We start from the raw sequence: 17,012 nt of genomic DNA on the forward strand, positions 1-17,012 counted from the left end.
CCATACAACTGCATTATCACCAGACAGATCCACACAAGCAGAAGACCAGTTTGAAACCTGGGCCAAAGGTGGTAAGGGATTGATTGACCTCAGGTCTTGAGGAGGTGTTACCACTAATTCTGAAGATAGATTGATAGGGTTTGTCTGCTGCCAGCCGCCCCACCCTAAACAAAGAACATTTCTTATGGCTAGGTACTGTCTACCTACAACAAGGGGCTTTATACAATAAATGTGATTCTTTTTCCCATACCCTAAATAGTTTCATCACCCTCCCCAAAAGCTGATGATTCAGGACACACTGTCCCAGCCAATCTAACAAAAAGAGTCCTAGCTTTCTGTCATTGCAGATCACAGGTACAGTTCACCAAGGCCCATGGCCCTCAACACACCAACTCCTCCATGTTGACAAGACAAAATAAATAAACTCCCACACGCACACACCTCTACACCCACAGCAAACACCATTTCTGCAACCTTCCCCCAGTCTGACCAATATACTCAGAATGGGTGCCTGAAATGTGTGGGGACCCTGGCCTTGATTTGCTCCATGCAGACTCACTCGGCCAAAGCTGCTTTCTCCCCTAGGTCTTGTCCCAGCCAAAGATCCAACATGCCCTCGCCCCTCAGCCTCATCTAAGAGCCAGAGAGGGAGACAAAGACGAGGGTCTCTTGGGACCTTTTTGTTTTTCTCTTTTCTCAGGCCCACCATCGAAGACATTCCCGCCAAAGAGCCTCGTTGAGCACAGTTCGTGGGGTATTCTTGTTTAAAGACACAGTCTCTGGGAAAGAGTGAACTAGACAGCGGCCCTGAGACCTGACTCAGGACGCTGCACTGACCGTAGAGTCCCAGGGACGAGATCAGCAGATAGTGGTGGGTGAGTCACTAGTTAGGGGCCAAGTGTTCCCACCATGATCCTGGGGGATGCTTAAAATTCCCGCAAACAACTTTTCCTGCGCCAGCCTAGCTAACTGAAGCTCTGACCAAAGGCGCCCAAAAAAAAAAACCACATCTTTGGGACTCAATTTCTTATGGAGCTTTAACTTCAAATGAAAGTTAGCTTCATGTCAAATCCTTTTTTTTTTCCCCCACTCAAAGAGTACCGTCTTTCAGATGGTCGGGGATAGGGAGGGCGAATTGAAAACTATTAGCCATGAAGAGGAGTGGGAAAAGAGAAATACCGAAGTCTCATATATCCAGGCCATTTTGTTTTTGATGGAATTCCAGGAGACACACTGCACCGAGAAGCAGGGAGAGGGAAGATTTAGCCCAGCTCCTTGGCCCCAAAGAACACCAGTCAATTTATATTTTCTACAAAGACAAGGAAAAGTTAGGTGATCTCTAAGTAAATGTTGAGATTTTCTCCAGCCATACCATATGTAAAAATGAGACCTGTTCCAAGCATCTGTCTGTCTGTCTATCTCTATCTCCATCTGTCCTTCTTTGTATTTCTCTCTGTCTCTTTCTCCATCTACCTCCATCTGTCTCATCTATTTTTCTTACTCTCCCCTCCCCCTCCCATGTCTGTCTGTCTGTCTCTCTTTGTGTGTGTCTGGCTCTCTCTTTTCTCTCTGTCTGTATGCGTCTGATTCTCTCCTTCCCCTACTTTCTCTCACTGTGTCTGTCTCTCTTTTCCCTTCTTTCTCTTTCTATTAGTGTCTGAATTCTCTTTCCCCCTTTCACTACATTTGTGTGTGGAGCTCTATATATCTATCTCTTTTGCCTTTTTTCTCTGTCTCTGTCTTTCTCTTTTCCCCTCTTTTTCTCTGTGTCTGTATGCCTGTCTTTTTCTTTTCCCTTTTATTCTTGTGTCTCTGACTCTGTCCTTTCATTCTGTCTTCGTGTCGATGTGTTTCTCTGTGTCCTCTGTGTGTATCTCTCTGCTGACTCCCTTTTCTTGGTTTATGTGTATGTATCTCAGTGTTCTTTTCTCTCTGGGTCTCTCTGTGTATGTCTCTCTCTCTCTCTCTCTCTCTCTCTCTCTCTCTCTCTCTCTCTCTCTCTCTCTCTCTCTCTCTCTCTCTCCCTACTACCCCCCCCTTCTCTGCCTTTTCTAGCTTTTCCAAAAGACAGAACTTTGATGACTCAGTCATAGGATCACTGTGAGGTAACGAAAGGATCACTTGTAGTCACTAGATCTTTAAGGTAGCTTCCTAAGGCAGATCTGATTTTCGTACTGGTCCGTCAATTAAAAGAAATCTCAGCACTAGGCAAAGTAAGAGAGAAATCAACACAACAGAAACCATAGACATACACACAATACACACACACACACACACACACACACACACACATGCTTTTAAACTCACAACCAGAAATCAGTTATGTCACAGAAACAACACATTTTCTAAGGGCATCATAGAAAGGGGAGACAAGATGGAGGCTGGAAATAAAGCACACATTTGATTATATCGGTGACGAAGAAAATATGAACACCTCATCCACCACCATCAGCTTCTGTCTTCTTCAATCAGGAGAGCAAACCATACAAGCTAGCTTTTCTCCATTTTGTTTTAAATTGCGGCAGGGGGCAAGGGGAGGGAGTAGTATTGGAGAGAGATGGTCCCGTACCACCTACGATGTTCTCAATGAAATATGAAAGCCGGTGAGCTCGCTGAAATGAACACACCAAGCTCTCCAGCTGTTGAATCCCAGGCTTCCACTTAAACAGCGTTTGGATCGGAGCTCTGCAGACTAAATCTTCTCTGAGGGAGGCTACGGGGCTGGAAAGTTCTCTCCTGGGTCCATCTCAAGGAGGAGAATTAGGAAACTAACCTTGCTATAATCACATGGGGCTTCCCAGCCTGGGTGGCCAGACAATCCCCCTACCTACAACTCTTTGCCCTCAATATACTACTATCCTGCTTTACCCAACGTGTCTATTCTACCCTGATAGAATGCCCTCAGACATGCATTTTTTTTTATCAAGGCCAAAATTCCAAAATGTGGACATAGCAGTTTGGTAGGTAAGTACCAAATAGATCTCGAGGTTCTGAAACATTACATAGCCTTTTTCTTCTTCTACAACATCTCTGGTCAGATGTCATGTCCAGGGCGGCCCCTCATCACCCCAAAGCTCATGAACAGCTGATTAAAATACAGCCTCTCCAAACAAAGCAGTCAGGCATGTCCTAGAATAATTATACCCCAAGAGGATGGTGTTTTTCAAAAGTCTCCCCAAAGTAAACTGGCTGACCTTTATTCAGTCCCGTTTATATGGTGGGCTTTTTTTTTTCTTAATCCTCAACAAAAAGAAAGTTTTGCCCTCAGAAATATGTACAAAGGCATCTTCCAATCAAAACTCCAGCACCAGTATGATGGATGATAGAGACAGGCAGATTAGGGGTTTGGATTGGACCATTATCTGGGTCATTCTACACAGACTCTGTCCCTGACCCAAAGGGCAGCAGAGGCCACAAGTAACTTTTAGGAAAAGCAGAAGGATCTGCCACTGTCGGCAAGCTCCTCATTGCTACAAAAATGATGATAGGAATGGAGATTTCCAGTGGCAAACTAGCATTGCTCTGGACGACTCAAACCAATCGATAGTCTCAGGATAGACCCATACAAACAGACCCACAGAACCACACACGAGAACACACACACACACACACACACGCACACAGGCTCCCCATCCCAACCCAATACGGCATGGGCTGTCCTGGAGGGGCTAGAAGAATGGAACATGCCTCTCTGAAATACAGCTGCCACCTGCAGATTTCCTCTGCTCCAGGAGAGCACTCATAGCCACCTCATCATACTCTCTATTTTTGTCCGTCTGCTCCCTTTCATGCCATGTCTCACAAAACTCAGACCTTTTTGGTCAAAGCCGTCGATGGAGTCAGAATCTCACTAATTTCTTCCCTGTTTTCCCTTTCTAAAAATAACCAGGAAGTAGATTGCTCCGGACAGCCTGATCATTTGTTAGAAATCAGATTGTTATGTGTATGCGAGCCTGTCTCCATCTTCCACCTAGAGAATTACGTAGGGGCACCATTTCCCTCTGGGTGACTGCTTGTGAAAACCTGGTGTCTGGTCTCGTCACACCATTCCAGGCAGGTTTATGGGCCCCTTATTTTCCTGTCCCACTCCTCCTTCCCCCATGTGAACAGGTCTGAGCAGAACCCAGGCCATTCCAAAGGGCTTCCAAGAACCTACACACACACACACACACATACACACACACACAACCCAACACACATGACATCTCTTCCCATCACGCACTCAGAACTGCCTGCACATGTAAATACCAATCTCCACACTGAAATCTGTCCACCGCAAGTGGCTCTAAAATTGGAAAGAATTCCCTAAATAAACATCTCTGGCGAGTTGCAATTCTGACTCCAAACAAGAAAAGTTATGCTGGTCGAACTTCTTGGGAGGAAGAGACGTCGGAGGAGTGGGAGTTGGCGAAGAAGGCTGACATCAGGAGGAGAGGGAGGGAGATCAGTATGGTATCCAAGGTTTGCACCATTGTCTCTGAAGGGCCGATAAATTCCCACCATCACCAGCGCTTTATGATACAATGGAGGTGACCCCTGAGCCCACCTGCCCCTACACAGGATGGACTTGACCTCAAAGAGCTGTGGTATTTTCACTTCCCAAATGAAGTAAACTGGCCCAGTAGATCAGTCTGCACACCCAGGCCATCCCCTTCAATATGGTTGGCACAGGGGAGACCTGGGCAGAGGAAATGATAGCGTGGGATTGTCATAGGATCGGGGTAGGGTTAGGAAAAGTGGGAGGGAGACACAATCCCCAACTGGATGATTTTAAGGGCTGAGGCCAGCTTCCCCATCGGAGACTTCATCAAGTCTTCCCAATAATGGTCATCAGGGGAGAATTCTCTCCTCAGAACACACCCCCCATCCAGTATGAATTATTTATTAAAGATGTATATTTCCTAACAGCAGAGTATATCGCATAACTTCTTGGCAAGGATGGCAGCATTTTCAGTAACTATTAAGAGGCTTTGTGGAAGTTTAAATACCTCTGTCAGGCAAACAAAATTATATCAGGGATTGGTGAATGTCATTGCTAGAAAGAGAAATTAGTTTACAGATGCAGCCTCACTCCTTTCCTAGAAATCTCAATAAAGTAAGAGAACCTTTCAATAGTCTAATGTTTCCTCTGCTTTACTGGGTCTGAAGGGAACTTGGGAGAAATGTAAACGAATTCATATTAAGGAAGGCGACTTCCCGGGGGCAGACCCTCACTCTCCATATATGTGAGTGTGTGTGTGTGTGTGTATAGTGTATATGTATATGTGTGTATGTATATAATTATTATATAAAACAATAATAAATATTATACCGAGCTCTAGCTATTTAAAAGAAAAGCAGTTGCAAAATTTCAGTGGCAGAGGAAAGAAAGGGATGACTTCTATGCTGCCCTACCTTCCTAGCTTTAAATTGTCTGTCCTTTATTAATATTTATTGGAAATGGATAATTGCAGATGTGTGCAGGGCTGGGGGGGTGGGGTTATGCTGCTTGCCTTGTCTGAGAGACAGGTTTATTACTGCAGTGAAATATTAAAGAGCCACCAAACATCAGGAGTAGTTCTGGGGACTGGGCTGGTTAAGTGAAAACAGGATTCCTGCCCCCCTCCTCTCCCCATAAAGGTACTGGAGCCTGCTCTGTCTACATCTCCCCTGATTAACACCTGTAAAGGCTTAGGTTACACAGTTCTCGACTACACATGCCATAAGGAGGCAGGGACCTTAGAAATTCTGACGGGGGAAAAATAATCATAAAACAAACTAAGGATTTCCAAAGTACCTCACTTCCCATCATTTAAGTCTAATTTCAGTTGGCCTTGAATTTTCAAACCATCAGTAAAAAGGTTTTGAGAGGGACTGCGGTAGGGGGGAGGGGAGGTTGGGAATCAATTCTCAGAATACGACTTTCTAAATAAAGTCATAGTTTTCGGAGCTGTGGTCTAATGCTGCTGATTTGATAAAGGAAGGAAACTGAGGTCTAGAAAGGGGAAGGGACTTGGCCAAGGTCACCCAGGTAGGAAGTAGCAGAGCCAGAATTCACCTCCCCCAAGTCCTCTGACACCCAGTTCCAGGCTCTTTCTTGCTACAGTCCAGCTGCCCATTTCAGACCTGTCAGCCCTGATGGATGTCCAACTAGCCCAACTGCACCTTCAATTGACTCAGAGGCCAGAGACTGGTACAAACATAGGGCTATCCTGATGGCACTAAGGGGGCTCAGTTTTGTTTTGTTTGTTTGTTTTTAAGTCCTCCCTCTCCCCACCCAAAGGTTTTCTTCTTTGGGGCCAGATAACAGAAGGAAGCAAGAGTTCCCAATGACTCCTCTCAGATCAATGTAAAACTGTTCTTGAAGAGGGGCCACCATCCACAGACACCTGAGGAGATGGAAGCGAGTGTTTGGACTGCTTCACATTTCTAATCCTGAAAGTGTGAACTTACTCTAGGATACCAGGAATTCAGATTGTCTTAAAACAAATAGGCTGACCACAAAAAGGAGAGGAGGAAAACACTTTTCTCCTCCTCATCATCCCCATGAAAATCTGGTGATTCAAGAATCAAATGGTATTAGCCATTTTTCCATCTGCCCTGAAATCCACCAAAACTAGACATCTTCACAGGAAGGGATAAAAACTGTGTGGGGTGGGAGAGAAAAAGAGAGAGAAATTTTAAGATATAAGCAGTTTCCTTCTCCCTTAGCAGTCACCCTGTTCAATCACATAAGTCCTTACAGGCACAAACCCATCTATAGACCCCCTAAGTCAATATTTTTTTTCCAGCCTGTCTTCTAAAAAGCAGGGTGAGTGCATTTCAAAATACTCCTATCTGACTATTTTGTGTTTCCAGTTTGGGACATCTGCAACTTAAGAACTACTTTTCCAAAATGAACATTGTGTCTTTCTATTTTGTATAATTTTTACTTGTTTTCCCTGAGACCATCAAGGAAGCCATGGCAGAGCAGGCTTTATGTTACTTCGTCTCACGGGATGTTTGGCTTCAGACTTTGCAGGGCTGTGAGTCTCGGTACAAGTTCTCACCACATCTCCCGCCTAGAGGAAATACATGGGAGCCCATAGGAGAGTCTGGGCACGTCTCAGGAGTTTTATACTCTATGCCATCCAGAAGAGTTATTTGGGCCTTCCAGCCTGGGTGTGGATCATTTTGCTAAACACAGGACTGGTATTTTGTCACCAGGGCGGGAAGAATTCCGAAACGGTGTTAATATTTAATCATTCCAGTAGCTAAGTATTTTATAGCTGGTGACAAAATAAAGTAGGTACTTTTCCTTGGAGGATGAAGGGTCTTCTCCCTCCTAAGCCTCGAATGCTAAGGTTGGGGGGATACAGATTGGCATCTTTTCCCCTAAGCAACAGCTAATTTTGAGAGAGGGCCCACAGATTGCTTATGGAATTGTGGGGTTTTTGTTTTGTTTGGTTTTAAGGATAGGCCCTGACCTTCCACCTCAAGAAAGAAGCCAATGCCAGAGAGAGTGGTCAGCCCTAAGATGCTTATCAGGGAAGAACACACAGGGCTATCTGTAATGAAAGAGGGAATCTAGCTGTACAATGTAGGCAGATGGGAGCAGCAGGCTCTCATCATAATGAAAAGTTTAATCTTTCTTATTTACTGCCAGGGAGGGAAAAGTGAGATCTGAATGAGATACCCTGGAAGGCTCTGGATGGTGGGTCGAGATGAACCAAGGTCTGACACAAACCAAAATTCCAGGCTTTACTGAGAGGAAGGTTTGGCTTCCTCCTTTCCCACATCACAGAGCAAGAGACAAAGAGAACCAACAGACTGGGGGTCCCTTCCTGCCCGCTGACGTTCACTGGCTAAGCTCAGCGGCTCTGGAGCTAATCCCTGAGGACAATGCCAAAGATAGGACCCACTTTTTTGGGGGGGGAGGAATGAAGTAAACCAATACCATCAGACACTCTTTCCAAAAATAAACACCTCAATTCCAGACAAGGGCCATTTCTTTAAGGACATTTCTCCAATCAGAGGTCATTTCATTTATTTTTCCTACTGAAACCTCAAAGAGGCTTTTTAAGAAGAAAAGCTCCTACAAATCATGCCATTTTCTCCCTCTCTGCTTATTCCGTACAAGGTGTACAGAGAAGGAGTAAAAGATGTCAATGACCATAAGGTGCCTATGCGTATTTATCAGTTTCGGTTTTTTGTCATCTCTCAAGCCAGCCTACATTTTTAGAACTTTTCTCCTCCACACCTGACCCCCCCCACACCATTTTTGCCAATCTGCTTTTAATGATTTGGGGGGGGGAGGAAGGGGGAGGGGCATTTTGCCAAGGTAGAAATGACAGGAGCTGTGATTTGTGCTAACTAGCTATTGATCCAGCCCAATCGAGATGTTGTGGATGAGAAAATAAACGAGAAGGGGCCAGGAAGGACGCTTGTGTGCAACTCCATTTAAAAATGGAAAAGAAGAGAGGAAGGCCCCAAACAAAACCAATTTATGTCCTTGCCTGGGTGAAGCCTGAAGAATACTGATGGGCACCAGCGGCTGCTGTGCATGCTAAACACGCCCGGCTCCAGCTCCCAGGGAGAGCGTCCTGGGCTGGGCATTAACCAGGAACAAAGACGCAAACGGCAGGGACCGACCATTCACGCTTCAGAAAGCCCAAGGAGGAGAGCCAGCCCCCCCTGAAGCTGGGAGCTGGGAGCTGGGAGATCTTGGGAGTTGTGCTGGGCCACCTAAGTCCCGTTTTATGTGCCTTTTACCTAAGGGCTACCCTTGTCTACAAGCCTCAGCCAACAGAAAGGCGAGGGCGGTGCTCAGGAAAAGCAAAAAGCAGCTAAAAAGGATGAGGAGAGAAAGAAGAGAAAAAATGAGAGGGAGGAGGAGGAGGAAAGGGAGGAATAGAAGGAAAGAGATGACAAGGAGGAGGAGGAAGAAGAAGAAATATGATAATGAAGATAAGCAAGAATGAGAAGAAGAGGAAGAAAGAAAGAACAGAAGGAGAGGGAGCTAGAAGAATAGGAACGGAGGAAGAAGATAAGAAAAAAGGAAGAAAGGAAAGAACAAAAAGAAGGAAGAGAAATAGAAATAGGGAAAGGAGAGTGAAAAAATTAAGGGAGGAGGGAAAGAAAGAAAGGGAGGAAGAGAAGGAAAGGAAAGGGGAATAGAAAGAGGAAGAGAAGAGGGATAAAAGGAGAAAAAGATAAGAAAGGGAAGGAAGAGGAGGAAGGGGAAAGGAGGAAAGGTAGGAGGAAGAAAGGGGGATAAGAGTCAGAGAGAAGGGAAGTGAAGAAAAGAAAGAAAAAAGGAAGATGTAGCAAAAAGAAGATAGAGGAAAGAAGAGAAGGAAGAAGAGAAGATGATACAGCAGCAGCAGGAAGAGGAGGAGGAGGAGGAAGAGGAAGCAAACTAGGCCCTAGTCCAGTAAATAGGGCACTAATGAGGAAGGCATAATAAAGGCGGGTTTAACCAAGCTGCTTTTTGGCTGGCTGACAATGCTCTGATGAGTGAAGGAAGAAGACCTTGCATATTTTTTTTAATTATGATATATAATTTTAAGAAGTCATTAGCCTTAAAAAAAATGACCTCATTAAAATAAAACGGAAATCTACAGGAGCCGAAGTCATCTTTAGGTTAAAAAGAACGGTTATCACTTTAACTCCAATGGTTTTCCATTTAAGGTCTTTCCCCCCTCAACTTATAGACTCATAATGGCCTCTAGACACTGGGAGACCTATAATGGAAACGAATGCGGGAATTAAACATCTGTCACCCCTGTGCAGCTCCCTAGTGACAAACCCTTGGCCCTCCCAACAATATATGCCCAGGTTTTTTACCCCAGAAAAGTTTGTCGGTCTCAACCACCCCCTTTTCTCTACTTGTCCCCCTCCCCAGGAATAGAAAATATTACCAAATTAAAAAAAAGTCAAAGGAAATCCAGGGACAGTTGGGGGAGCCCTGACAGGTCTCTGGATTCTCAATGAATATAAGCCAGGATAGTAACAAGAGACAAAACAGCTATTCATTATAAGAGCAACTGTCAAATTAGGGAGGGCCTCAGAGATATGCAAAAGATCTTGCAACTTTTTCTTTTCTTCCTGCCTTCCCTCTTTCTTTTTTCTTTCTTCCCTCTCTCCTTCCTTCTTTCCCTCCCTCCTTCCCTCCCTTCATTCCTCCCTTCCTTTCCTCCGTTCTTCCTTCCCTCCCTTCTTCCTTCCCTCCTTTTCCTCCAGCTCAGGACACAGATCATCGGACAGGAATATAAATACCAGCCATTGGGAGAGGGAGGGGATGTTGAAGGAGGACAGAGGTGGAAAGTCACACACACACACACACACACACTTTCTCTCTCTCTCTCTCTCTCTCTCTCTCTCTCTCTCACACACACACACACACACACACACACACACACACACACACACACCACACACAGCTATTCCAGCCTCAGACCAACTGGTGCACTGATGCAGAAAAGGGCAGGGTCTCTGCCATGACTTGGGAAAGGGCTTGGGAAAGGGCTTGGCAAACAGTCCTGCCTCCACCTATGTGCAGCAATCCCCTGACTCCTGCAAAAGTTGCTCCCGAGTTGAAAGAGCGAGGGGGAAAAGTGAGAGACACTCAACCTGTTCAGCCTAGAGAAGGCTACTCCACCAGACTTATGCTGCCCCTCTGGGGCCTGAGGGCTGGGGTGAGATTCGGTATTAACTTTTTCTGCTTCCTCATCCCCCTACCCCCAGCCACAATCTGAGCCTTTTCCTCATAGCCCCCTCCAACCACAATTCACCCAAAGGGGGGTGGAAAGGAGAAGAGGAAATTCCTTAAAGCTAAGCAGCAGACAAGGCCTATTCCCCCACAGGCAAAAGAGGGTGTCCAGCCTCCACCAGGGGAGCCTAAAGGTCTTTCGGGCTCTACGGGGGTCCAGCCCAGAGAGAGCCCCTAGGCTTCGTGGGATGCCTCTGATGTAGCCAGATCCCGGCTGGAAGTCAGGGAAGGCGCTACCAGGGTGCCCTCCTTCCCCTGCAGGATAGGGACACCTGCCCGGGTGGGAGGAGGGGAAGCTCCCCAGGAGCATGGTGAGAAGCTAGGCCTCCCAGCCAGACCCTGAGGGAAAACAGGCAGACGGGGAGGAGGGGACCGGGGCGAAGGGGGAGGAAGAAGGCACGGTACCTCTACCTTCTTTGCTGACTGGGTTCTGGGGCTTAGACTTCTCCCAGGGCGCCAGCGTCTTGTCATCCTCGGAGCCGTCCAGCAAAGCCTTCTCGCCGGGCATGTACCAGGTGGAGCTGTGCTCGGCCATCAGGGAGTCCAGGTCTATGGTGCTCATGGCGCTCTTGACCGCCTCGGGGCAGCAAGCGCCCAGCTCACTGTCTCCGTTCTGGCCCCCGGCGCATTCGGCCTTCTTGCCGCCGCCCCCGTTGCCCCCGCCCTTGGGCCCTAGTGGCTGGTCCTCCGAGATGCTGAACTGCTGCCGCTGCAGCTGAATCTGCGCCTGGAGAATCTCCAGCGGGTGGATCTCGTCCTGCGGGGACGTGCTGCTCGTCGGGGTGCGGACCTGCTCTAGGCCCGGCGTGCCCGGGTGGGCCGCCCCGCTGCTGCTACTCAGGCCGTAGCTGTCTGGGGTCGAGGTAGAGGTAGTGAGGAGGCCGCCTAGGCCCGGGGCCGCTTTCTGTCCGTGCTCCCCGGCCGGGCCCCGTGGGATCTTCGGGGAGCCAGTAACCAGGGGGCTGCGGCTGGGCTTGGCCAGGGCCGAGGCCGCGTTGTCAGAGCTGGACGATACCTCGTCCTCGTTAGCATAGCCCGTGCTCACCTCGTCAGCGAAGTCCCCGACGTGAGGGGAACTGCCAGCCGACTTGGCCCCGCTCTGGATACCGCTGTCCAGGGACGACATGAGGTCGGCTTGGTCGCCCAAGAGCAGCTCGGCTCCTTTGCCCCACGACGGGGAGGTTAGGGCCTTATCGTGGGGTGTGGGCGCCCCTCGGGGCTCTCCTCCTGAACTTCCACCGGGAGGGCCAGGCGCCGCCTGCTGCCCCGGGCTCACGCCCGAACCCCGCTGTCCGCAGCAGCAGCAGCAGCAGCAGCGGAGAACTTGTCGAAGAAGGTCCCGGGACTCACGTGGCCACTGTCCCTTTTTCTGCGGCCCCGACCCCGCCCGCCTCCTCCGGGCACCGGCTTGCCGTCGTTGCCCGACGTGGCCTCAATGGTGTAGTTGGGGGAAAGGCTTGTGCCATCCCCTGGGGCCGGCGGGTTAGGGGGGCCCGGGGCTTTACCGCCTCCGCCGCTGGTCCCTCCGGGGCCGCCGGGCCCCGGCCCCCCCGGCGCAGTGCCGCTGGGGAAGTAATCCGGCCCCGAATTCCCCGCGCCGCCACTGCCGCCGCTGCCCCCACCGCCGCTGCCCACTGCCCCGTCGGAGTCGGTCTGGCTCAGTTTCCTCTTGCTCTCGGACTGGTTCTTCTTGTTGAAGGTCACGTTAAGGTTGGGCGCCCCGAGGCTGGCGATCATGTTTTGGCAGGCGGTGGAGAGGGCGGCCAGGCAGCTCTGGCCGAAAAGGTTATCCTTGGAGTTGGGCTTGTTGAAGGACCCCAGGCTCAGGGCGCCCAGTTTGCTGGCCGAGGCCCGCTGGCTAGGCTGGAAGTCGGGCTGCGGAGGGTAGGTGCCCCCTCCGCCGCCGCCCCCGCCCCCACCGCCCGGGGAAGCGCTCACGCCGGGGTTACTCAGTGGGGTGGTTTGCCGACTGGTCCCGCCGAACGGGAAGCCCGGCTGGCCGCCCAGGGGAGGCGCCGCGAAGTCCGGCGGTGGTGCTCTGCGGTCGGAAGGTGTGCTGGGCAGGCCTACCCCGGCCCCGGGCGACTGCAACTGGCCGAGGCCACCGAGGCTGCCGCCGAACTGGGAGTGCAAGCCGGGCGAGTGGAGGGCAGGCACGTGGCCTTCACCGGGCATCCTCAGCGACTCTTGCAATCCTAGCCCAGCCACCCCCGGTCCCCGGAAGAGCATCCCAGAGCCGCCCTGCGCCAGGCCCAGTTCGTGGGGGCTACCGTCGGGGGGCAAGTTAGAGCCACCCAGCCTGCGAGGCAGTAGGTCTCCCGGTGGCGGAGGAGGAGGGTGGGGCCCAGGGAACCAGGCGCTCTCTTGTGCCAAGTGAGGGTTCTGTGGGTCAAAGTTCCCCATCCGCCCAGCACCCCCGCCGCCGCCGCCACTGGAGCCCCCGCCGCCGCCCCCGCCGCCCCCGCCGCCCTCCCGCTCAAAGTTCGCCTGGGCCAGGCTGGCCACCGGCCCCCCGTGCACCAGGCCACTGCCTGGCCCCACGTCCCCAGGGTGGCTGAGCGGCGGCAGGCCCGGCTGGCGCAGCCGCTGCTGCTGCTGCTGCTGGGTGCGGGACGCCATCTGCTTCATCATGAGGGCTGCGTTCTGGCGCTGCTGCTGCTGCTGTTGCTGCTGCTGCTGCTGCTGCTGCAAGGCCTGAGGGTCCGGGCCCGGATGCTGCAGGGCTGGGCCAGGGGGGAAGCTTTCCGGCACTGGGGGTGTGAAGTCGCCGGGCAGGCCCGGGTAGGCCGAAGGGGACAGGTGGTTGTCCAGCGCTCCGCTATGCAGGGTGCCATTCCACGAAGCGCAGCGGTCCACGGTCGGGGTGCTGGGGAAGTCGAACCTCGCCCTCTTAGCCACGTTCAGGTAGGGGGCATCGAAGTGTTGCAGCCTCTGGTTTGGCGCCTGCGGCGGCGGCGGCGGCTGCTGCTGCTGCTGGGGAGCAGGGGGAGGCGGCGGGTGCTGTATGGTAAACACTGGATCTGAATAGGGGTGCATGCTCCTGTTCTCCAGTCTGTGGATGGGGTATTCGAATTGGGCGTGCTGGTTCGGAAGGATGGGCCCACCGTCCTGTAAGCTGCCGCCTGCCGGGTTACCCTCAGCCTGGGGCTGCCGGGGGAGAGCCGGGGGGCAAGAGTTTTGTCTGGCCAGCAAACTCGGCTGCTGCTGCTGCTGCTGTGGCCGCGGCGGCTGGGGCTGCGGCTGGGGGGGAAGGGGCTGCGGCTGGGGCGGCTGCGGGGCCTGTTGCATTAAGGGGTGCCTGGCTGCGTTAACCCCGGGTTCCATGCCCACTGACATTTTCCGGGCCCCTCCAAACCTCTCGAAGAACACTCCGCCGCCGTGCTGCTGCTGCTGTTGCTGCTGCTGCTGAGGATGAATCTTGGACATCGCCACCATGCCCGGGGCCCTGGGCAGGGCCGAAGCTCCCGGGAAGGCGCCCCCAGGCACCTGCCTGCCAGTCCCGTAGTGAGGCAGCTGGCCCTCGGACTCCGAGGGAGAAAACACTGGCAGATCAAAGTGTCCGGAGGGCCCATCGCCAGGGTAATTGTATTCCAGGGACTCGACGCCCCCTTGGTTGGCCATCCTGCGCGCCTCCAGGCTGTGGGAATCCGAGCTGCTGGAGGCCGGGAGGCCGTGGAAGGAGGCCGCCCGGTTGGGAGACTGATCCAGGGGCAGGCACGGGGCAGGTACCGCATGGCCCGAGGGTCCCGAGCTGTGGTGTTGGAACTCGGGGATGTTGCCGGGCCTCTGCTGCCCGAAACCTTCACCCCCCTGGGTGTCCGCCATGTGCTCGTAGCCCTCAGCGAAGCCAGGCTGGTTACTTAGGCCACCCCCACCGCCGCCGTAGCCCAAGAGCCGGCCTCCGTGCAAGCAGGAGGCACCGGGATCCGGGCCTGCGAAGTTGCCCCCGAAGTGGGGGTGGTGCTGGTGAGGGTGGTGGCCGCCGGGGTGGCCGTGGTGAGGCTGCTGGCTGCCGAAGAACCCGTGCACCGGCTGCGGCTGCAGGCCCCCAGCATGCAGCTCGGAGTGGCCTCGCCCGTGGAAGCCGTAGGGCTCCCCGGCCATGCCCATGTTCATACCCAGGAGAGGAGGCTCGCCCAAGGCTCCAATGGTCGGATCTGCCGGCCCCCCCGCGTGAAAAGCCGGGGCTTTGAAGTGGCCGTTCATGCTCAGGCCAGGTTCGCCAAAGTTTCTCTCGCCTTGGCCAGCGTTTCTGTTATTGATCGGAGGCTCAAACTGATCCAGGCCAAACATACTTTCGGGGGAGGGGGAAAAGGGTCAGGGGGTGGAAGAGAATCAATAGGGCATGACAGCCTGTTTCTCCCCGCGCGCCTCCTGCCAGCAGCTCGCTGTGCCCCCCGGACCGACGCTCCGAGGCGGCTCTGGGCGCGCTCAACTGGGTGAGGGCGCAGCGCGCGCCGCCACCTCGCCCTGGGGTCGGAGCCTGAACCAGGGGCCCGGGGACACGGGGGATGGAGGGAGAGGGCGGGGGGGGGCTGGGTGGAGGTCTCCGCTCCTCACCCAATATACTGCCTCAGCCGGAATCCCGCGTGCAGGGTTCACATCTTGCAGAGTGGTAAGGCCTCTAGGGGGAGAGCAGCCGTCCACATGCCCCGGGCGGTTCGCACGGAGACGCGTGGGTCTTGGGAGGGGGGAAAGGGGGACGGGGAAGGGGCGGGGGAGCCGGCTCCGGGGCCGCAGCGGCTCGGGCGGGAGGCTATCAGGGCCTCGTACGGGGACCAAAAGTAAAGTGGGGGGTAAGGGAAAGGGGGGAGGGGAGAAAAGGCAATCACCTTCTCAAGTCCAAATTGCTTGGGGTCCGGAGAGATGCCGCCTACACCCCAGGAGCATCAGCTGAAAGGCCCCGCGAAGGGAAGTCATTCAGAGCAGACTAGCGCCGGAGAACGGAAGGCCCCCTTCCCGGACTCTCCGTAGCCCTTGCTGTCCAAATATTCGCTGGCCGGGGTGGCTTTGATCTGCACCCCCCCCTTCCCACTCTCCCCCAGACAGCACGGTTCAAGCCGTCTCTGTTCTAGGGGATCCGGTTGCTCGGCTCCGCATGGCGAACGTGGGGGCCCCGACCTGGGTTCTCGGCAGAGCTGGGACGTGCCGGGGCAGTCCCGCACCTGGGGCGGGAGGCTTCGGACCACTGGCTCTGCGGACTGCTGAGCTCGTGTGACGGACCCAAAGGGCTGGGATGGGGGGCACAGGCGGACGTCAGGACGTCTTCTCCTCCGCGGGACTGGGCGCCCAAGGCTCTGAGCTAGCGGGGTGAGCGCCGTGCAGCACTCACGTTCCGGGTGCCGGACACCTCAGCCGCCTTGCCTTCTTCCCCTTCCGTCCTGCAATCCCTGTGCTCGCTCCCCTTCCCTTTCTTGACCGTTGGTTCGGGGCTCGGAGTTGGCTGCACTCGCTCGCTTGGCCCCCCGATCCGGCTGCTGAGGGGAGGGGGAGAGGTGGCTCTTGGGCTCTCCGCTGCCCGGCCTCTGCCCCGAGGTGCTTCCGAGCCTCCACTCCCCCTTTCGGACGGGGGGGGGAAGGAGGAAGGAGGGGTGAGGAGGGGTGGAACAGACCCGATGAGGGGGGCTGTGGCGCGCTGTGCTCTTCTCTCTGGGCTCAAGGGAAGGGAGGAACCTAGGGCCTTCGCTCCCCTCTCCCGGCTGGGGGCGGGGGGGGGAGGCCTCGGTGTGGGGCGCTCCGAGGGTCTCCCTCCGCTCCCCTCTCTCTGTCTCTGTCTCTCGCCCTGCGCTCGGGAACCAGCAACAAGTTTTGCATTTCAGCAATCAATTTCAGCCATTAGGTCTGCGCCAATCAGCGGGACGCGAGCTCTGGGCCCGGGGCGGGGCTCACTCTTAAGGTGGTCCGGAGCTGAGGCCGGGTAGCCAGCCCCCGCAGAGAGCCGGTGCTTCCCCCCATACATCCCACCCCTAACCACCACCCCCCCTCAGTCACTGCCAGTATCCCCAGTGCCCTCAGCACCTCGGGCCTCGGGGGCCCCGGGTAGGGGGTGGGGGGCGGGGGTGGCCAGGGAGCAGGGGGTGGGGGGAAGGGGAGAGAGTGAAAGCAGGGGACTTACAGGAGGAAGGAAGAGGGAGAGCTGGGCTTTGTTCGATTTCCCGTGCAGTGCCCCCCACCCTCTGCCCCCCATCTCCTCCCCACCGCCACTGATCCGGAGCGGGACTCACCAGGCTGGCTGGGAGTGGGGAGGGGGACCGTGAGGGAAAGAGGTGGGGAGGTGGGCGGC

At 53.8% G+C, this 17,012-nt stretch overlaps 1 protein-coding gene across 1 annotated transcript in view; it reads right to left on the bottom strand.

The window, feature by feature from the left end:
- Positions 1 to 16,638, bottom strand: part of MN1 (MN1 proto-oncogene, transcriptional regulator) — a 71,129-nt gene extending 54,491 nt beyond the window's left edge. Inside the window, 2 exon segments of the mRNA XM_020996659.2 lie at positions 11,141 to 12,013; positions 12,016 to 16,638. Coding sequence (XP_020852318.1) covers positions 11,141 to 12,013; positions 12,016 to 15,022 — 3,880 coding nt within the window. The 5' untranslated portion in view covers positions 15,023 to 16,638.
- Between the last annotated feature and the right edge of the window lie 374 nt (positions 16,639 to 17,012).

The sequence above is a fragment of the Phascolarctos cinereus genome, unplaced genomic scaffold, assembly GCF_003287225.1.
Source record: "Phascolarctos cinereus isolate Bilbo 61053 unplaced genomic scaffold, phaCin_HiC Scaffold_4;HRSCAF=312, whole genome shotgun sequence".
NCBI classification, from domain to species: Eukaryota; Metazoa; Chordata; class Mammalia; order Diprotodontia; family Phascolarctidae; genus Phascolarctos; species Phascolarctos cinereus.